Source organism: Cataglyphis hispanica, chromosome 18, assembly GCF_021464435.1.
Source record: "Cataglyphis hispanica isolate Lineage 1 chromosome 18, ULB_Chis1_1.0, whole genome shotgun sequence".
NCBI lineage: Eukaryota > Metazoa > Arthropoda > Insecta > Hymenoptera > Formicidae > Cataglyphis > Cataglyphis hispanica.
Genome location: NC_065971.1, coordinates 5263477 through 5285979, shown reverse-complemented (window position 1 = coordinate 5285979; position 22503 = coordinate 5263477). Strand labels below are relative to the sequence as shown.

The window sequence follows — 22503 nt, the reverse complement described above, 5'->3', positions numbered from 1 at the left end:
TGACTTTCTCTCGCTATAGATTTTATTCGCCCGAGAGCGAAAGTTCTTCGTTATCGAAGAACGCAGTTGAGATGTCTGATGAATCGATAATGTTTGCGTCTGACAAGTTGCATGCGACAATCACTTTCATCTGCGATCATGGATTATGAATACAAATTCGCTCGCGAGCTCCACGTTTGGTTGCATTTACTTTCATTTGATGTTGTATAAATAAAGTTTTTTTTTTTAAATAGTGTTATTCATTAGATTTATCGCGTATAGATATATTTGTTTGCCTATTCCAGTGGTGTGGTTTACGCGCCCTTTGTGTGCCGGAAGTGCTCGAAGAAGCGCGCGGAGCGGAAAGAGATCATTACGGAAATCGTGGAGACCGAACAAAAGTATGGCCGAGATTTGCAGATCATACTTGAGGAGTTCCATCGGCCAATGTTAGGAGCGGGTCTCCTCACGTCGGAGCAACTGTCGGCGATCTTTCTGAACGTCGAGGAGCTGCTCGAGCACAATGTCGTTTTGGCCGAGAAATTAAAGGACAGCGTGGAACTAGCTCAGGTAAAGAATCCTACGGAGAATCTATGTTACTTTTAGATAGATTTGTGTTGAAGAATTTTACGCTGCAACTACACTTATGATTTTTTTCGATCGCGTAGGAATCTGGAGATGAGGATCTTCTGACGGTGGACCTGGGCAAGATCTTCCTCGAGTCGGAAAGGATGCTCCACGCTTTCGAGAGCTATTGCACGCGCCAAGGCAGCGCTAGTTTATTATTGCAAAACTTGGAAAAAGAAAAGGAGCTTTTACGCATTTTCCTCAGGGTTTCTCAAATGGAAAACACGGTTTTGCGAAGAATGAATTTGAACTCCTTTTTAATGGTAACGTCACGTAATTTGTCTTAATTAGTCTATTAAATTTTTAATTAACTAATTAGAAAAAATTCTTTTTATTCCTAATTATTTTTTTAGGTTCCTGTCCAAAGAGTTACGAAATACCCGCTTCTGCTGGCACGTTTGCTCAAAGCAACGCCTTCTGTTCGACCCGACATCCAAGAAGCGAAAAAGAGACTTAAGCAAGCTCAAACAAACATCGAGTTACATTTGGAACACATGAATGCTGTAAGTACATTGATGCAAAAAATTGTTTCATGAGACGAGATATATATATGTTTCATTAATAGGAGGCGAAAGATGTTACGTCGACGAAATTATGGAGGAGAATATCGATTATCCAGAATGGCAGACGGTCCATCGGCGAACAAGATATGGTGAATATCAAGTTGAGAAAGGTAATGCAATTAAATTTATTTTTTATTTTGTGTATTTATTTAATTCTAAAACAATAATATGTATAAGATATTTGTAGTCGTTTATCAATGGTAAAATTTATGCTAGATGGCCGTCGAGATTTTGGAATGGGCTCACGAGGAAGCTAGATTTGCTCTTGAAGGGCGTCTTCTGGTAGCACAGCCGACTGACAATAATTGGAGACGCGGTCGAACTGTCAAACTCGCACCTGTTACTGCCATGCTTGTCACAAACGGCAAGGTAAACAATTGTCAATCCTTTACACCTAATTTTATATACAAAATAAATAAAATTCACATTTAAAAGAACTTTGTACTTAAATGAGTATTCTTTAAATGGAATTTCTCTATCAAAGATAGATTCTAATTGTGATTTTGGAGTAATTTTTAATTCTGATCTATCTTTTGACCTTTTCAGCCGAACGCCGAGCATCCCGAATTTAACAACGACTCGCTCTTTCCGAAGCAAATAGGCGTCAAGGAAGCTACTCTACTTCTGGTCAAAGAGAAACTTGGACGATATTCTTTACTACGTGTAAGTCATTGTATATCATAATTATATTATATATAATTTTTTCTTGTTATCATTCAATAATATTAATGATCGCGAATCTATATTCTTTATTGTCATCATCATTTTAGGAGCCGCTATACCTTGATAAATGTATAGTGTGCTGTGAAACGGATCTCGAAGATTATTTCGAAATACAGGAATTATCTTCCAAGGAGACATTTATATTTAAAGTAAGAAATTTACATACGAACAGAAAATTATCGATGAAATGATCAGAATGAAAATGATAAATTAATTTATATATTATTATAGGCAGAGGACGGCGCGAGAACGAAAAGATGGTGCAGAACATTACAGGCTCACGCACAGTCACTTGGTGCTTGGCGTAAACGTCGAGGAGCTCTCCCCAACATCATGATTTGCGGTGTAGCAAGAAATTAACGAAGATTTAGATGTGAATAAACGCATATGTAACGCGAGATTATCGCATTTATTCTTGAATGCGCTTATATTGAAGATGGAATATTTGCAATAGCGCGAAAAGTCCTAAGCGATTTCACGAATTCGTATACATGATCTCCAAATGAATAATTCTTGGAGAGAAAGAGAAAGGGAACACGCGCTGGACCAAAGGATTTCCTCGGCTCATCGATATACGATTGTCGATGAGCAACACGTAAATCTAGTTATTATCGAATTCAGGTATAATCATATGCATTCGATTGTTACAGTACGTTGCAGAAACTTGAGTTTCCTATGTCACTGTAATTAAAATGTTACGTGGCGCCGAGTCGCATACAATTCTATCGATTCCTAATAAATAATTCTAAGTATCCATATATACTCGTCTCTGCATAAGCATAAAATTATTTAATATCTATAATTATCTATATATCCTTCGGAAAAGAACGAGTAGCTGTGATATCGACCGGTGTATTGGGTATAACGTTTTCTTTTCGCAAATTATTTACGAATATTAAAATCCTTATTCATCTTTTATTTTCCATCTGCGACTCTTTTTACCAATGTCGCACATTATGAAAACGACAATAATAGGGTAGATTTTATTAGAGGTAATAGGGGTACGCAAATTAATAATATTGAAGAATAATATTCACATGAATCAGCAGTATCAAAGAAGAGATGCCGTAATATATATTATTTCGTACAATCAGCATTGAGAATTTTTGTAAAACTAGGAAACACATCTTTTTTTCTTTCCTCTGCAATTATATATATATATATATATATATATATATATATATATATATATATATATATATATTCTCTTTCTTCAAAATAATTAACAGAATTTTTATTACATCTAATACCAGAAAAAATACAAACTGTATATTGTACTATATTTTTATTTAATAACTAAGCCATAGTATCGTATATGTATATAAATGTATATTTACAGAAAAGTTTTCACAATTCTATAATCTTCCGAAATTTATTGTAATAAATTAGTCTGCTGCATTGCAAACCTGCGATTTAATAAAATTTAAATATGATGCATTTGCGTGTTTCTGAATATAAACCATCTTTGTTAGATGTTCATTTCTTCCGGCACCTCCGTATAATCCTGTACTACAACGTCTTTAGTGTTTTTTAACGGTAATAAATGGCGAGACGCGCGATACTCGTATACACCGATCTCTGGATGTTTCTCTACCAGATATTTATAAGCGGTCGCTAACCTATCGATGTCATTTACGGTAAGTTGCGTGGGTCTAAGCGTTGGTTCCAAGTCAGATAATTTATACATCATTAGACCTAATTCCTTGCGGCAATGCAATGGGAATAAAGTCCTGCAAAACAGAAAATAACACAAAAACTTTATTTGTCTTAATTTTATTTATTATCGCAATAGGTAAATATACCAATGATATAGACAGCAAACTTACTCAATACATCGTATGCTGTATTTCTGTCTGAAACTGAACACATGCCTCGTTATTTTTTCAAATAATTTAAAATCATGTTGCGTGCGTGGTTTGACCAATGGTGTAAATGATACTACTCCCACATCGACATCTGGCTGTGGAACAAAGGCTTTGCCTGAAAATTACAAATTAGGAGTTACAAATAAAGGAAACGAGTTTATGTAAATACATGAGGAGAATAAGTCATTATATACCAGGTATAATAAAACGAAGTACTGGAAATGTCCAAGTTTGTGCCATTACCGACAGTCTGCATCGTTGTTCGCCTGAGACATCAGCCACTAAACGTTCTGCTACCTCTTTTTGAAACGTTAATGTCATTTTTGTTCTACCAAATGCCCAAGGTCCCCGGCGTTCGGCTATCGCGTGTAGCCATTTAATTATGAGAGGTGTCGATACATTGAACGGCAAATTGCCTATGATATAGATATCCGGAGCTTTATCGTCCCAATTTCTCTTTTCTTCCATCGAGAATAAACTTTCTATATTTGTTTTCCTGATATCGTCGTATATTATGTCCATTTTACCATTAATCGCTCCGAATGAATCCGCTAACATTTCTAAAGTCGGCTTAAATCTTAAATCTTTTTCAACAACTACTAATCGTTTCGGAATCTGTTTTAAGATGGACCGAGTTAATCCACCTGGGCCAGGACCAACTTCTAATACTTGGCTCCCAGTGAGCTGTCCTGATTTTGCTATGATTTTATCGATCAAATTTTGATCCATAAGAAAGTTTTGAGATAAACGTTTCACAGCACTCAATCGATAAAGTTTTAATATGTCTCGAATAGATGGAAGTGGTGGCAATCGTGGGATAGACATTTTCAAATATTAATCTCGTATTATAAATAAACACGCAGCTCTCTTATAAACGAATAAATTATAGAATATAATCTTTGAAAAAAAAAATATTGTTTCAGAACTCTTTAATCTATTATATACAAGCTTATGCAAACATAAAGTTTTTAGTGTAAGCTAGAAATTGTTTTATTCAAAACTAAATTATTTTATGCACGCTTCTCGATACTCTTTTCTGGCTCTTCAAAATCATCTAAGAATTTTTCCTGCTTAACCGAATATATTGTATATGTATAAATCCCAATGACACCAAGGCTTAAGGCAAAAGCCAAGCGATTATTAGATTTGCGATATCCTTGTACCCTTTTTGCTCTTTGCAGATTTTGCTCCTCTAGGCGTTTCATGTATACTACATCTGTAAATTTGAGTTTTCCTGCGTCTTTTAACAAGTCAACTTTTGGCATATTTTGATTTTGTTCAAGTTGACTATCTGTAGACAAAATAATTAATTTTATTTATGCTAAAAAACCCACCATATAAAATGTTCAATTTAAATCATTCACCCATTCCCATTTCCAGACACTATTGTTTTTAATAAATTATGGTGAAGGTATCGGTTTCCACTTCTTGCCAATTGAATCCTGGATTGGTCACAAGATCTGCAGGATAAAAAAAAAGATTCTTTTAGATCTTTTATTTTTGTTACAAATTCTATTCATTAACTTAAATTGATTCGCAATTTTTTTAAGAAACTGATCTTAGATATCGGTGATCAGCTTTTTCATAAATTATAGATAATTCAAAATTTTACTTGAAAAAGAAATTTCTAAGACAAGTATTTTTAGGTTAAGTTATCTATGTGTAACTTTCTATTAACAATTGCTCTATATATGTATGACAGTTAATTAAAAATATTAATCATGTTCCGTGCTCTAGGAGCATTTTACACTAAGATTAAAATCTGCAATTTATACGTACGATTAAAAAACAAGCTCGTTTTAGATTCCTTTACACATTGTGCAATTCACAATCAAACATCAGAGTACGATGAATGTGTTCAGCAGACACCGCTGTTGCACAACCGTTGAGCATCGTCTTGTCAATACTCGACGTTGACTTGTTGGTTCTAGAAGTAAGAACCAATCACGTTCGATTGCTATCCAATGATTGTGCAACGATTGTGTCTCCTGAACACACCTAACGTTAAACTGCCTTCGCAGCAACGACTGTGCACATTACGTGATCCATCGATTTCGTATGTTCAATATTCGATATTAATTCGCTTTTGAATAAAATAAATAAAATTGCACCGACAAGATGACTATTAAAGACCATCAGCCCTGATGAGTAAATTTCTATGACCATTAAATGGGCCCAATGAGTCTGGAGATAATTGCAGAATGTTAACATTACCAGTTTTGAATGCATCAAAGATAATTTCACGAATTATTTAGTTTATACGGTTATTTTTTACTTCATTCAATTATTGTTTTATTATTGAAAATGCCGATCATCGATTTTATAGAATTTAGCATATTAATGAAAAAAATTGCTAGGCGCTATACTGTAGGTAAATAAATCTTTGTCAATATTAATAAAACAATATATATAATTTTGTAAAAATAATAAAATGTTTTATTTTGTTGTTTTATTTGAGGCAGTTAATACATAAAAGATTTATACATTTTTGATAATAAAACAATAACTGGATGAACTAAAATAACACGCAGTGAGTTTTTCTTTCAGTCACACTAATAAATTCCATAAGACTGTAATAAAATGTGTGTCTTTAATAAAATGATGTCTTTAATAAAATATCTCGTCGGCGATAAAACCGGTGATAAAATAAATTGCATTTTTAACAATATTGTTATATATGATATACATAGAATAAATTAATAAATAAATTGTTAGAAAAAATTAATAGAAAAAGTTACATACAGTTAATGTAATCAAAAATTTCTTTGAGATAAATCTTGAAGTTTGCGCTAATATTACTATTTATTTTCGTAATTTATTTTACCATTTTTAATGTATGTATTTTAATAGCATATCTTATAAAATTTTAAGTGATTTATCAAAGTTCTCTTTACGATATACATTTCCTTATCAATACCTTTATAATTAAAAATATGAAAAGAGTAGAATATGAAAATTTTAATCACGTATATATGTAGATATATATGTAATTATTATTTTATAATAATTAATGTTAATTAAATTTACAGAAAAATTTGGCAACAGATTCATTTAGTTTAGTATATATTACAAAGAAATAACGTCAACTGGTTTGTTTTTCGAAATCTTGGCGACCGTCTGACAATAAGTAAGAATACACAAGGTAATATTTTATGAATTCTGTAGCATTATTAGCATTAGCAAATTATTAGAACAAAATATTATATATTATTTTAGACACTTATTTTATTTTTATTATGTTAGATACATAGTATATTTTATAAATTATCAATTTATCAACTGCATGATAAAGCGAGTACACTGGCGAGTGATGATATGAAGAGAAATGAAGAGATCGCCTTTAAGACCATTGCACGTGAAAAAATTTTAGTCGTAATCGTAAAGCCGTAAGTAAATCAACAAAAAAGTTTTAGTCGTAATCATAAAGGCCATTGCATGTTAAAAAATTTTAGTCGTAATCATAATGCCATAAGAAAATTGACCAATCACACTCAAACATTCTGAAACAAAATACGAATGTTTGAACTGTGATTGGTTGATTTAAGGCCATTGTACGTTAAAAAATTTTAGTCGTAATCGTAAAGCCGTAAGTAAATCAACTAATCACAGTTCAAACATTCTTATTATGTTTAAAATGATTGTGATTGGTCAATTTTCTTACGGCCTTATAATTACGACTAAAATTTGTTAACGTGCAATGGCCTTTATGATTACGACTAAAACTTTTTTACGTGCAGTAGCCTTGACTCTCGACCGATAGCAGGTGCCATTTAAGAAAGAAGAAGTTGTAAATAGTTGTACGTTATATATTTGTTCGCCGTACATAATTATCGTACATTAGAATTAACACATTAATTTCGAAAAATGAAGAGATCGCCATTAAATACTCCACATGGTAGTCGGACGTACGGTGCAAGAGATACGCCATACAATTGGAAATTAAACGAAAACGCGAATAATAGAGGTTATGAGTCCGTTAATAATAGTTATCAGTGTTTTTCTGTAAACAATGAACTGCAGCCTTGCGGGGATAATTTTATTCCTCTAAACTCTAAACGTTAGCACGCCGGTGACACAACACAAAAAGCACAATACTAATCGGTATAGCCCTGCGAATGGACGCAATAGCGCCAGTCCAGGTAGAGCGTGGTATAATAACAGGAATAACTATCACGCCACTTCAAGATCAAATTGTAATAATCGGTATTCTACTTACAAGCATTTTGGCAATCAATTCCATGGACAAAAAAGAAAGGTGAGATTCTTGATAGATTAAGATTTTGCCAAACAATAGAGTATGTTTCATATAATGCAATATATGTACAATATACATATGTAATTAGTATATTAATAATTATTAGATATTATAAATCTTTATTTTTAGGATTATAAAGGAATGCATAGACAAGCAAACATATCAGCGTATATAGATATAAATTCCTTTTTGGAAGAGCCTTGGGAAGATCTAGTCAAAAAATTTAATTCAAAAGAAATAAGCAAAAGTGAAACATCTAAGAATGAATCTCTGTGCAGTTTAAAATTGGCAGATAATGATCTTGTAAAAAAATCTGAGAATAAATTTTCAAGAGATATAAACTTGAATGATTCACAGTGCAGTCAAGAGACTAAAAATGATCAGATTTGTATAGATATAAATTTGGAAACAGAATACATATCTCAGTCAAATATTGAATAATTCAATAAATTTGGAAACTGACGATATTTGCTTGAGTCAAGATTCATTAAGTGAAAGTACATATAGTTATAATTTATAGCAATATATTTATGCGTACGTGTGTTACGTACGATCTTAAATAATTATAAATAAAGTGCGCGTATTCCGTGCGTTAATGCATCACTGGATGATAGACAATAGGTGACATACGACGATTCTTCGCGAGGCCATACAGCACGAGATGCGACCAACCTGATCCTTGTCGCTGGATAGATTATCTATTTTAGATTAGGAACACGCACGCGATTGCAACATCGAATTCCGCACATCATGGACTTATCCGAAGATCAAATATCTCGCGACGTACACAATCGTACATTGCCGCAATTCTCCGAATTACGTCCGATTATTGAATGTTTCTGTCAGCAACGAGAACGTACAGTCTCCGAATAACAAACATGTGCAGTCTCAAATAGCGCAAACTTTTATCTCTAAGAATTAAGAAATTTGACTACGAAGCAGATACCGGTAATTTTTTTCAAATTTTTCTTTGAGTTCTGTTATTTTCTTCTATTTATTTTGCTTATCTTGTAATTTTGAAGTTGAATATTTTTTTTATTTTTTGGTATTTTCTGTTTGTAGGATATAACTTCATTTTTAGACTTATGCGATTTAAGTCTCATCTTGCATCTGTATGAGAATCCAATGAAGCAGATGATTAATGTTCCGAATTTTTCAAATAATATACTCTGTTTACAACCAAACAGTATATCATCGAGTATTCTTACTAATATATATTTGCCTTCTATATCATAAGCAAATGTTGCAACTGCTGCAAAGCAAGAGCTAGATGTTCATACTAGAGAGCAGATAAACTTGAATAAGATATAATACTTGGTTTTTAATTATTTTTCGGGTATGTGCGATATCAGTATAATTGAAGAAAAATAATATATAATTATTAGTATATGAAACTGCGATTGTTGAAATGTATGTCAAAATGTAATGTCAAATAACGATTGACAATCGTGCTATTATTATTCCGCTGTCATGATACATATGAAATATCGATAACAAAGCAAAAAAACATCTAGTCAAATTTTAATTATAATTTAAACATATATGCACATATTTGATATTAATAAAATTCGATTTATTTAATTTTTAGATGCTTAGATTTTCAGATTTTTAATCTATCAATGATTTGATTTCAATTATTGTTGACAGCTGATTAATTTATCTATTAATTATTTGCAATAATTATTATAATCTAAAGTATTATAATATTTAAAACATTTACAGTGCGTCCAATCATACACACACATACACACATAAATAGCGTAACTATTAATTAAAATAATTTAAGCGGGGAATCTAATAACTTTCCTCATCATTATCATTATCATCCTCATTGTTCTTTGATTTCAGTAATAAAATTATATAAAATTAATTTTTATATAAAATTTTAAAAATATATTATATTCTATTAGATTTCTATTTTTAAAAAAATAAGTATATATTACCTTGTTCTCATATATTTTATATTTACATCTGCACCACAAATTACAACTTATTTTCCTTTTCTTACAACCACATATGCGTGTAGAGCAATTTCCATGTTTATTGCACGTGCAGATTATCGGTAATGTATTGGTAATACTAATTGTAACTTCAAATTTATCTATAAAAACAGAAAGATATATTTTTTTTTTAATAAAAAATTGTATACATTTATAAGCAATAATTAAAAAGAAAACAGCTTGTCAGAATTTGTTGAGTATATTTTATTTATTTATTTATTTAATTGCATAAATATTTGTATTAAAACCAAAAGAATATATTTTTAATTTTACAAAATATAACCCAATTATATAATTTTGAATTACTCTGCATTTATCTTTAGTTTTAGCTAAAAATTAAGACTTCTTTCTTTAATAATAATATAATGTATTATGAATTGTATTAAAAATTTTTACATTAAAGAAAATACTTTATTTTAAAGTATTAGTATAAGTATTAAAATTTTATTAATTATATTTTATTAGAGTTTAGTAAAAATTTTTAATAAAAATTTGAATTGTTTATGAATTAAAAATAAAATGTGTATTTATTACAATAAATTCTTGAGTATACTTTGAAAACATTAGTTGAGAATTATATAACAGTTAAATAAAAAAAGTTCCGTATGGGTATATATATGCCTATTTCCACCTCCAGGTTCTCCAGTCCCTATAGTTATAGCCATGGCGTCATCACATGCGGTTCACGCTACAAAACAATGCGATTATATCGAAACACGTGCATGCTCCAAAATATTCCAATGAATAGACATCATGATAACTTTTGACGGACTTGCATCTAATATATGTTGTTAGCATGTGTGAACATTTAAATGCAAACATTTATAATGACATTTTCTTTTCACATCTAATTAATAATTTTATTATTATAATTTATATTAATATTTTTGGATACCGCTTATATGCTTATAGCTCCAAATCCTTTGCTTCTTCAAAAGGCTACTTTTCGATATTCACTGCTAGTACTAAAAATCTATAATGTACATGATATAAAATAATATAGATTTTCAATATACAGGCAACAACTTTTGGATCGCAGCCACAATAATAAAGAATAAAAATTTTTTGTCTTTTATATATCGATCAAATATTTTGAAGTAGCACTGAATGAATGCATATATATTAGGTTGTCGATGAACGCGTATAGATTATTTCTTTTCTATTATTTGTTTAATTAGTAAATAAACATTAGAAATATTTAGTTAACATTACATTACAAAAATATTATATTTTTTTTTGGTTATTTTTTAACACATTTTTAAGCCATCTTAAAAATGGCATTTCCTACATACATTTAAAATTCACCAATCCACAATAAAGGATCAGCAGTCAAAAACGGACAAATGTACGCACCAATTGGCAAGCTGCACCGAAATTACAGTTTCCTGGTTCCTGCAGTTTTTTATTTCCGCTTTCTCGATCATATGAAACAAAGAAGCAAAGAAGAAAGGACTTGTCGAGACCAGAAATAAGTTAGCGCTGAAAGTTCATATTTTTTAATAATTAATAGTTCAAACGATTGCTCCTTAATTGCTTTATATTGCTCCATTATTATTTTTATGATTTATTGCATTTTTTATCAAAAATTAACAATTCGTATGTTGTTAGCTGACGGCTAACACTTTTTTAAAATAATTGTGAAATCAATTGTATTTTGTTTGTAGATGATTGTAGTGCATTTATTTATATTTGTTAGTTTATAATTAATTTTTAATTAATTATTTAAAGTTTGAAATATACCAAAGTACATGCATGGACAGAAAGCACGCGCGCGCGCACATGCGCGCGCACACACACACGGGGGATGCAAGGGGGGCCGAAGACTACATATATATACATATATATATATATATATATATATATATATATGTATATATATGTATATATATATATATAACAAGATCCAATATATAAACAGAAATCGTCGAATCCGTTTACATTTTAAAAAGTAAACAATATTGACAGATTAGAGAAAAATGACCAGAAACATCGAAAATTTATTTAGGTAAGTAAAAAAATAAATAGAAGTAGATTATATAATATAGATAGAATAGAAATAGAATTTAGAATAGAAATTTAATTTTTTAGAACGAATCTTGCAGCCCATATTAATTCTGAAAATGATCATAATAAACTGCAAGAGCAAATACAGAATTTACAATTGCAAGTTAATAATTTAAAGGATATGACTACAAAAATATTTAAAAAAATTGACAATTTATCTCAAAATCAAGAAATAATTCAAGAAACATCAACAACAACAAATAAAATTAATAAAGAATATAGCTGCACATGCAAAGGAAATTGCGCCTCGCGTATTTGCGGATATACAAAAAGAAAAATCAATTGTAATTCTTCGTGCAATTGTAAATATGAAATGTGTTAGAACAAGGTAATACATACTTATTTTTATAAAAATAGGAATCTAATAGAATGTTCCTTTTCCTACGGAAAAAACCCTCAAATATTGAGAGTAAATTCTCAATTTAGTAAACTTTCAATTTTAGGAGTTTATTCTCAAATTTGAGTGTATACACTCAATTTTGGAAGTTTACTCTCAAATTTGGGTGTATACACTCGAAATTTTGAGTGTTTACACTGAAGATTGAGTGTGTACACCAAAATATTGAGTGTTCACACTCAATATTGAGTATGTACATCAAAATATTGAGTGTTTATACTCAAAATTGAGTGTGAACACTAAACTTTTAAAAGTTTATTCTTAACACTTGAATATGACACTGTATAGATGAGTGTAAACCCTAAACCTTTGAGTGTTATTCACAAGATTGAGTATTTTCAAAAGACAATTGAGTCATAATTGAGTATTATTATTATTAACGCTAAAAATGTGAAATGAATCTTGCAAGTTGCTATGTAATATTTTTGAAATATTATTGGAACATGTAATTATAATATTGAATGATAATGTTACAGCCACATTCCAAAAACAATACAAAAACTAATATTTGGTAGTCACTAGTTTGTTCATTTATCGCTATGCGACGTGCGTTGCATTCTCTATCTCGCATTTAATTTTAAGTCACGATGATTATATAAAGGTTGCAAAAAGCGGCTAATAAGATTAAAGTATAATAACTGTAATTTGTCTGATGATGCTAACACAGGCACTTCAAATATTTGATTGATCGTTTAGAAATCGGGCAGATAAATGTCCGAAAAAATTAAAATTGTTTTTTCGTTATCTACTAAAGATGTAAAATGGATTTAAGATCTAATATTTATATAAATAAGATTTTAAGTTTCGCAAATTAAATTATTTAGATTTAATTATATTATTATTTACTTAATTATGTTTAAATATGTCAAAGTGTGTTTTTGTCATATAATATATATATGTATGCAGAATGCTTATAAAAATGAAAGGTTTAGAAAACGTATATAAATGTTAAGATAAAAAACATCTATATATACTATATTATTATAAATATAATTATATATATATACATATATATATATATATATATATATATATATATATATATATATATTATAAATATAATGCACCGTAATGTATTGCATTGTAAAATTATATAAATGTTACATTGCAATATTACAAAAAAACGGTGCAATATTGTAACGCGGTCACCTTTTCCGCCGCTCGGATCGGCACATCGGTGTCCGGGTTCGGGGCAAGAGGAGACTCCAGCTTACGTGAATTTGTGTTAGGAAAATATTTATTCAGCAAAGATATATATATATATATATATATATATATATATATATATATATATATATATATATATATATATATATATATATATACACAAGCAGAAGCGATGGTGCCGGAACGAGCGGCTAAAGCGGGGAGCACACACTTTTGCATAAGCGCATAACAATAAGCATAAGGAAATTGATTGGTTCATTTTCTTATGCATACATTTGTGGACCAATCAATTTCTTTATATTTATGGTTATGCGCTTATGCAAAAGTGTGTGCTCCCCGCTTAACGTAGCAAACGTGCGGACCGGTACAGACAGGGCTTGAGGTGTGCCGCGTGGACGTCACGAGAGTCCGGGCGGCGTCGGGCTTAAGTTATGACTTATTTGAGTAACTTACAGCTAGTGACTTATCTCTACCGACTTAAGGCTAGCGACTTAACCCTACAGGCTTAATACTAGCAGTAGCTATCTACAGGAGCGGTACGGTGTTCGGGTATTGCGCACAGGGCCAAGTGTCACGTTGGTCTCTGTGGCAACGGAGAAACATCGGTGAAAACCGATCGGACTCAGAGAAGCCTGGTCCTTAAAGATAGTGGAGAGCCGGCGAAACCCGGTCGAACTCAGAGAAGCCTGAGTCCATTCTAGTGAGTTGATGTAGCGAACTGGATCTCGGGATGGGATCTGGATCCCGTTGCTTCGGTCTGGCTGCTTTATATATCCTGTAGGAGCCCCCCTACGCCTTGCCGGTCCGGTGGTGGGGTTGGTTCGGGGCGGAGCGAGCGAGATAGCGTGTAAGGCATGAGACAGCGGGATCGGGTGTGCGGGGTGAAAGAAATAAACCATGCATCGTAATCGCTATATATATTTTAATCTTACAAGTACGGTAGTAATGGTCTTACCGTTATTACATCACTCCCCTTTCTTTTTTTGTGTGGCGGCGTTGATCCAGCGTAGGTGGCTCGTACGAAGGCTTCCTTCGAGGTTGAACCAGAGGATCCATTGTTCCTCCGGTGTCCACTGCCGATAATGGCGGGAGACGTGCACAGTACGGTGTGGTACCCGCATTGCTATCCCGGGAGCTACTTGGACCGTTATAGGCGGCGGTTGACGTGCGTCCACCGCTTGGAGTGGCGGTGGTGGTAGCGATGGTGCTGTAGGTCGCCCCATAGGTCGTGCTGGTGGAGGTCGCGTGAAGGCGGCGCATTGGACCGTCGAGGTGGCGGGTCGTGTGATGGCTGCGCTTGGCACTACGTGAGCGGCACGGGGTCACCCCTGATGTCGCTGTCGGCGTCGATCCGGTGGTGGCAGCGGCGGAGTGATCAGGAGGAGGGCTTTCCTTCGATTTTCCGCATCGGACCACTGGATTGCGGTTCCAACCCGCGGTACTTACCTCCGCAGCTGGTTGTTCGGCCTTGGCTCGTCTGTGATCGGGGTATCGTCCTCGTCGGATGACCAAGCCCCCAAACAACGTTATCAACTGCTCGCGTCGTGACTGCATCGTTGCTGTCGATCGATTGCTTTTCCGCTATTTGATTTATACCTTTATATACCTTTTCGGGTCGCCTGGAATGCGTTTGAACCATTTTTTTTTGCGCGGTATCAATCGCTGAATTTCGGCGTTTTTTGCACGTGTGTGTGCTTGCATTTCCCATGTTTCGCACGTGTTTGCGGTGTTCGCCGTTAGTGGGCTCAGCGCCTTCGCGTAGTGTTCTTCTGAGTCCGGCCGGTATCGTACATGGGATACTCCTAGGTGTTCTCACGATACAGGCTGTGTGTGGTTGCTCGTCCTCCTGAGCGATTTCTTTCTTATCGGCTCCTGGTCGATCCGCGTGTGCCTTTAGGTCTTGGATATGGATATGTCGGTACCAGCGTCCGCGAGTATCTCGCAGGTCGACTATGACCGGTGAGATAATTTTGCGGACTTCCAGGGGCACTACGAATTTCGGGGCTAGTTTGGCATTAAATGCCTTTGCTTTTTCCGACAGAACGTGGCTCTTTTCCCATACGAGTTCCCCTATCTTTGGTTGCCAATTTCGTCGGCGTAGGTTATAGTGCTGTTCCTGGTGTTGAAAGGCGCGCGCCAAGTTTATCCTGACGAGCTCGTACGCCTCTTGTAGGTGTCGGTGGGTCGTGGCTGGTGCTGGAACGATTTCCGGTTGCCGTCGGTCCCCTGGATGTGGTCGGGCGTGTTGCCTCTCATGGTTGAGGTAGGCTGGATGTGTCTGTATATCCGACAACGGAACACAACTAACACTTCAGTGATTCGTCGGTGGGCAGTGTGGTTTTAGTCGTGCTGCAGCGAGTTCGGGTTGCCGGGAGAGCGCGTCGGCTGCCTGATTAAGTGTTCCGCGTCGGTACTTTATTTCGTAGTCATATTGTTGTAGCTCAAACAGCCATCGACCGAGTCGGCCGATGGGGGCTTTCAGGCGCTGAAGCTACTGGAGGGATTGGTGGTCGATGAGTACGGTGAACTTATATCCCTCTAGGTAGTCTCGTATGCGGTGGATCTCCCAGACCACGGTGAGGCACTCCAATTCGGTCGCGCTGTAATTCCGTTCAGCGTGGTTCAAAGTTCGGCTGGCGTACGCGATTACTTTCTCTCCTTCAGGTAGTCGTTGGGTGAGTATGGCTCCTAAAACGTGTGTGTTGGTGTCGGTCTGTAACGTGAAGGGTAGCCTGAAATCCGGACAGGCGAGTACGGGGGCGGAGATTAGGGCGTCTTTGAGACGTTGGAATGCTTCATCTTCGTTGGTAGTCCAGGCCCATCGCGCGTTTTTACGAGTCAGGCATGTCAGAGGTGCGGCGACGGTGAAAAAGTCCGCGATGAACCGCCGGTACCACGAAGCCAGGCCGAGAAATCGGCGAACCTGTCGGAGGTTGGTAGGCACGGGCCAACCCACGATGGAGCTTATTTTTGCCGGGTCTGTGCGAATATTCTGCAACATGGCCCAGATACGGAGGCCATCCCGGCAGAAGTGACATTTCTCGGTATTGAGTCGTAGTTTAGCGTCTCTCAATCGCCGGAAGACTTCGGCCAGGTGCCCCAAGTGCCGTCGAACGTCGGGCTGGCTACGACGATATCTTCCAGATAAACCAAGATATTTAGTTCTAACTCGGGTCCGAGGATGGAGTCTAGGAGACGTTGGAACGTGGCTGGGGCCGAGTGTAGTATAAACGACATGGTCCGGAATTGCATGAGCCCTCCGGGGACGGTAGAGGCGGTGGCTGGTTGGCTTTTCGGGGCTAATGGCACCTGCCAGTATTGATTCTTTAAATCCAGAGTGAACAGGTATTTGGCGCTCCGGAATTTGTCGAGTGTGGTCGCGATGTGGGGTAGGAGGTAGGCGTCCTTCTCGGTCGTTATTTAGCTTACGGAAATCGATACAAAATCGATGGGTTTTGTCCTTTTTTCTTACTAGTACAATAGGGGAGCTCCATGCACTTTGGGAAGGTTCTATAACGCCCATTTCTTCCTTCTTTTGAACCTCTCTGTTAATTATTGCCTGCATCGCCGGGTTACGGGGTCGGTATCGTTGTTTGATTGGTTGGTCCGTGGTTAGGCGGATCCGATGTTCAATGAGGTCAGTTGGGCCCTGCACGGTCTCGAAGGCAACCAATTCTCGGGTCAGGAATTCCCTCAGTCGTCGGTCCTCGTCCGGGCCACGTAGTGCGATTCCGGATTTCTCCCAGCACTAGTTGAGCGTGGGTGGCGGTGTGAGATGGAGCTGGCAGGATGATCCCGAGTTTGGCCCAGAGGTCAATGCCAATTAGGACGGGACTGAGGAGGTCTGGAAGGACCTGGAATCGGTGGTTCAGGGTGTGACCTATGGCCGTTAGTGGTAGGTTTATTTCTTGGGTGATGGGGATCGTCGTTCCGTTTGCCAAGTTGATCTGCTGGTTGACCTCCTCGTGGAGGTGGCCCCAGCGCTGCGCCCGATCCACGGTACTGGGGTTGACGAACGATATCTCCGAGCCTGAGTCAAGCAGGGCCCACACTGGCCGGCCGAGCACTTGGATCTTTAGGTGCGATCTCGAATTAAATTTTAATTATTGTCCTCGGGACGGGCGACAGCCGCTGATTCCCTGGCCCGTGCGGCATTTCCCGCCGGCGAGTGACAGTCTCGGGTCGGGACTTTGCCACATCGGGAACAGAATTTTCTCGACGGTCTTTTGCAGTCGAGGCGGGTGTGGCCTCACTGCTTGCACCGCCAGCAGCATTCGTCTCTGTTGTAGGCGGCGGCGGCGACGGACAAACTGGGGGTACTCTGGTTTGTTGTCTATTCCTCTTTTTGGCGTCGGATAATCTTCTCATATTTGACCGCCTTGGGGCTGAGCTCCTCGACACTCGTAACTTTGGTTGGACGGATATATAGCTGATAGCTAGAGTGCATGTTCTCGTAGAGCTGGCTGGTCCACTCCTGGGGTGAGTAGTCCCCAGCTCGCCTCATGATGATCAGCAGGTCGGTGGCGTTCTGATCAAAGGCCTCCCCGGGCTTTTGTCGACGGGCTTGGGCGCTTGTCTGAGCTGCTCGCGGTATCCCGGTGGGAGGTATTTCCGCCGGAAGGCCGCACAAAATGCGTCCCACGTGCCCCAGTCTTCGTATGTGTTGCGGTACCACAGCAGGGGGTTCCCCCGCAGGAGTTTGAGTAGTCCAAGGAGGAGTAGCTTATCGGGATACTGGTATGACTTCCGGAGTTCCTCCAAGCGCTCCAAGAATGCAAACGGGTCCTTTCCGTCGAAGTGGAGTCCCTATTTTCGCAAGCGGGGTAGAACCGTGGCTGGATCGAACAGTGTTGGTCCCGGGTGGCTACCTCCCCTTCCGTTGGCATGCCGGCGAGGTCTCTTTCTTCAAACAGCTCTGTGTGTTTCCCCACGAATTGACGGAGGCGGTGTCGTAGAATGTCGAGCGTACCGTCAATAAGGAGTCCGTAGATCGCTAAGTGGGTCGCGAGCTCGACTTTCGCAAGGTTGTAGATTCAGGAGATTTTCATCGGGTTCACGCAAGCGGGAGTCTCGACTGGGCAGGTCCCTGTCGGGCGCCAAAAGGTAACGCGGTCCCCTTTTTCTGCCGCTCGGATCGGCTCGTCGGTGTCCGGGTTCGGGGGAAGGGGAGACTCCGGCTTACGAGAACTTGTGTTAGGAAAATATTTATTCAGCAAAGATATATATATATATATATATATATATATATATATACAAGCAGAAGCGGTGGTGTCGGAACGAGCAGCTAACGTAGCAAGCATGCGGACCGGTACAGGCAGGGCTTGAGGTGTGCCACGTGGGCGCTGCGCGAGTCCGGGCGGCGTTGGGCTGAAGGCTAGTGACTTATTTAAGTAACTTACAGCTAATGACTTATCTCTACCGACTTAAAGCTAGCGACTTAACCCTACAGGCTTAATACTAGCAGTAGCTATCTACAGGAGCGGTACTGGTGTTAGGGTATTGCGCATAGGTCCAAGTCACGTTGGTCTCTGTGGCAACGGAGGAGCATCGGTGAAACCTGATCGGACGAAGAGAAGCCTGGTCCTTAAAGGTAGTGGAGAGCCGGCGAAACCCGGTCGAACTCAGAGAAGCCTGAGTCCGTTCTAGTGGGTCAATGTAGCGGGCTGGATCTCGGGATGGAATCTGGTCCCGTTGCTTCGGTCGGACCGTCTTATATATCTGGCCGGAGCCCCCCTACGCGTTGCCGGTCCGGTGGTGGGGTTGGTTCGTGTGGAGCGGAGCGAGCGAGATAGCGTGCGAGGCATGAGACAGCGGGATCGGGTGTGTGGGGTGTGTGAAAGAAATAAACCATGCATCGTAATCGCTATATATATTTTAATCCTACAAGTACGGTAGTAACGGTCCTACCGTTACAATATTATAAAACAAACAACTTCAGTGTTATCCTCAACTCGAGAGTTAACTTGAGTGTTATTCTCAACTTAAAAGTAACGCTTAAAGAAAAAAAGTTGAGAGTTATACTCAAGTTGAGTATCCAAAATAACACTCAAATTGAGTATTATTTTGAGTGTCTTTTTAAGTGTTCTTTTGATTGTTTTTTCCGTAAGGATTCTTCGTTATATAACGACGTATTACTTACGTTCATCGTGATATAATGACGTATTACTTACGTACATTGATGTTTTTCGTTATATAACGACGTATTATCTACGTTTTTCGTTATATAATGACGTATTACTTACGTGTATTGACGTTTTTCATTATATAACAACATATTATTTACGTTTTTTGTTATATAACGACGTATTTCTTACTTACATCAACGTTTTTCGTCATATAACGACATATTACTTACGTACATCAACGTTTTTCGTTATATAACGACGTATTACTTACGTACATCAACATTTTTCGTTATATATTGATGTATTACTTACGTTTTTCATTATATATCGACATATTTCTTAGGTACATCAACGTTTTTCGTTATATAACGACGTATTACTTTCGTTTTTCGTTATATAACGACGTATTACTTTCGTTTTTTGTTATATAACGACGTATTACTTATGTACATCAAAGTTTTTCGTTTTATAACGACGTATTACTTACGTACATCAACGTTTTTCGTTACATTACGACTTTTTACTTACGTACATCAACGTTTTTCGTTATTTAACGACGTATTACTTACGTACATTAACGTTTTTCGTTATATAACGTTATATTAAGTTATATAAAGAAAAACTGAAAAATACTAATGTGTTATAATTTTATGACAGTTCTATTAAAATTCTAAATCGTATTTATCTCAATGCACAAATCATTAAATACGAAAATCATTAAGTCGAAAATATCACAAAAAATAAAAAAAGTCGGAAATTCTTGATCAGAAAAGAGAAATAATTCATGAATACTGATTTAGACAGATATTTATATAAATAAGAAAAACAAAAGTGTGTCATATAAATAAGTATAGTTTTATTTTAGAGACTTAGTCGCCTTTTGATCAAGTATCAAGATAGAAGATACGTCGATTTGATTAGCGATACGATGCTTAGAGAAGATCTATTCCCTTGCGGTATAATAGGCTATTGTGCAGAAAGTACATAGTCTATTCATTGTCAGTAGCTGTATCTGTAATATGCTCTTCGTCGTTGTCGTTGATCGATCGACTGCTCCTTTTCAAGAGGAGTCTGACAGCTCGTGCGCGATGCGCTCTCACGTACATACTTCACTCGGTACGTTAATAACGACGTGCATGCGTGGAATTCGATAGATTGCGAGCAATCCGCCGTTGAAATTCGACGTACAATTGGTAGTCAGTTCGCGAGTGGATTAGATGGTTCGGATAAATTTTCAATTGGATCTCGCTAAGCTCCCCCATAGAGTAACTGACGTTACGATTACACTCTGGCGATATATTAAATAGACATATTTCACGAGAGTACTCAAATACGCATTTGCGTCTTCAATTTCTCACGTTGAACGTTAATTGAAAAGGGAGTGATCAAAGTTAGTTATTTTAGAATTTTGATTAAAATTGAATCTTGTTTGAATGTTTCTACTTATTGTTTATTTAGAGTAAATAATTATTTTTTATAATCAAATATTATGCTAATTTTGCAAAGATAAAAGAGAAGCTTTAAAAGAGATTGCTTGTTGAAAAATATACACACATATTACAATGAATATTTCTAAAATATAAAAAATATCAGATAAAAGGCAAATTTAAAGTAGAAAGCGTACAATAAATTGAATATGCAAGTATATTAAATAATTTGATGAACACTTAGAACGTCCATATCTTTTAATGATTGATGTGCATCTGGTTTGCCTTTTGTTCAAACTTGTTATGGAATTGCAATTTTTTCTCGTTAGCAAAAAATTAATGCTCTGACATACGTTAAGTTCTCGTAACCCGCGTCCGGTCCAAAAACGACACGAGCAGTATCTCTGTTTTGGTGAATTTATGAGCGTGACTGCATGAATTTATACGATGCCCCACTTGTTCCTGACTGATTTGTGATCTTGATGGAAAAATTACGAATACTTTTCTCGTGTGACATTCGATGCTAAAACACTCTTCATTCTCTCTCCTCTTTCGCCCACGTCATTTCCGTGTGTTTTACGCATCTCTTAAATTCTATCAGACTTTGTTGCCTCTTAAAAAACTTTTATCAAGAGTAACAGCGTGCGCTATTTCTGTAAGTCATTTCGCGTTATAATCTCCTTAACTAAATTTTTATACGACACAATAATTTGTTTTGTTATCCGTGGTGAGAGGAGAGAAGACACTTGGTTCAATAAATTAACTTCAAAAACTTTCTATTAAATATCATGCGGACGTTATTATTATATTTCTTTTGCACTTTAAAGAAATACATTTGTATCATATCTTCATAAGCACGATGCAGTAAAAATTGATATATTTATATTGTATTTTTATATGCTGAGAAAAAAGGTTGTTAACTCGACTAAATACATTGAACTGATTACTATTTTTTTTAATCGATATATTTAAGTATTTAAGTCAAATACGTTATATTAGATTTAATATGTCATATTTAATTTAAATATCTAAATATTTCAATTAAAAAAATAGTAATCAGTTGAACGCATTTAATCAAGTTAACAACTTTTTTTGTCTCAGTGACGATTCTATATTAGATCTAAGATATATAAAGATTTCCCGAAGGAAAAAAAACAAGGTTGTTAAATTTAAGTATGCAGAGAAGGAAGGGAAGAGAGAGAGAGAGAGAGAGAGAGAGAGAGAGAGAGAGAGAGAGAGAGAGGATGATTATTTTCAACATATATATAATATTTTATGTAGCTAATTCTTTGTGAATAAAATAGATAATCA

General features: G+C 36.3%; 3 protein-coding genes and 1 pseudogene across 4 annotated transcripts in view; 2 read left to right on the top strand and 2 right to left on the bottom strand.

Annotated features, from left to right (window-relative positions):
* Window positions 1–3061, top strand: part of LOC126856239 (uncharacterized) — a 77258-nt gene extending 74197 nt beyond the window's left edge. For both annotated transcript variants that reach the window (XM_050604579.1, XM_050604580.1), the window contains exons 7-14: window positions 285–549; window positions 648–869; window positions 960–1109; window positions 1172–1279; window positions 1386–1538; window positions 1716–1832; window positions 1940–2041; window positions 2124–3061. In XM_050604579.1, coding sequence (XP_050460536.1) covers window positions 285–549; window positions 648–869; window positions 960–1109; window positions 1172–1279; window positions 1386–1538; window positions 1716–1832; window positions 1940–2041; window positions 2124–2252 — 1246 coding nt within the window. In that variant the 3' untranslated portion in view covers window positions 2253–3061. The remainder of the gene's footprint in view (window positions 1–284; window positions 550–647; window positions 870–959; window positions 1110–1171; window positions 1280–1385; window positions 1539–1715; window positions 1833–1939; window positions 2042–2123) is intronic.
* A 50-nt stretch (window positions 3062–3111) lies between these two features.
* On the bottom strand, window positions 3112–4582 carry LOC126856291 (dimethyladenosine transferase 1, mitochondrial). The gene is made up of 3 exons (XM_050604691.1): window positions 3952–4582; window positions 3719–3872; window positions 3112–3622 (listed from the first exon to the last, which is right to left on the bottom strand). Exons 1-3 carry the CDS (start codon window positions 4580–4582, stop codon window positions 3361–3363), a joined length of 1047 nt encoding a protein of 348 aa, XP_050460648.1. The 3' UTR covers window positions 3112–3360.
* Window positions 4583–4669: 87 nt separating this feature from the next.
* Window positions 4670–5697, bottom strand: LOC126856325 (cytochrome c oxidase assembly factor 3, mitochondrial). The gene is made up of 3 exons (XM_050604740.1): window positions 5537–5697; window positions 5122–5217; window positions 4670–5048 (listed from the first exon to the last, which is right to left on the bottom strand). Exons 2-3 carry the CDS (start codon window positions 5129–5131, stop codon window positions 4768–4770), a joined length of 291 nt encoding a protein of 96 aa, XP_050460697.1. The 5' UTR covers window positions 5132–5217; window positions 5537–5697; the 3' UTR covers window positions 4670–4767.
* Window positions 5698–7329: 1632 nt separating this feature from the next.
* Window positions 7330–9599, top strand: LOC126856303 (GATA zinc finger domain-containing protein 15-like; annotated as a pseudogene).
* The last annotated feature ends 12904 nt before the right edge of the window (window positions 9600–22503 follow it).

What these genes read in the sequence shown, in the direction of transcription:
- LOC126856291 (XM_050604691.1), bottom strand. Translation starts at nt 4,582, where the DNA reads ATGTCTATCCCACGATTGCCACCACTTCCATCTATTCGAGACATATTA. An exon ending in ACTTCGTTTTATTATACCTG is followed by an intron (nt 3,873 to 3,951) that starts GTATATAATGAC and finishes TGTAATTTTCAG; the next exon opens with GCAAAGCCTTTGTTCCACAG. An exon ending in TACAGCATACGATGTATTGA is followed by an intron (nt 3,623 to 3,718) that starts GTAAGTTTGCTG and finishes TCTGTTTTGCAG; the next exon opens with GACTTTATTCCCATTGCATT.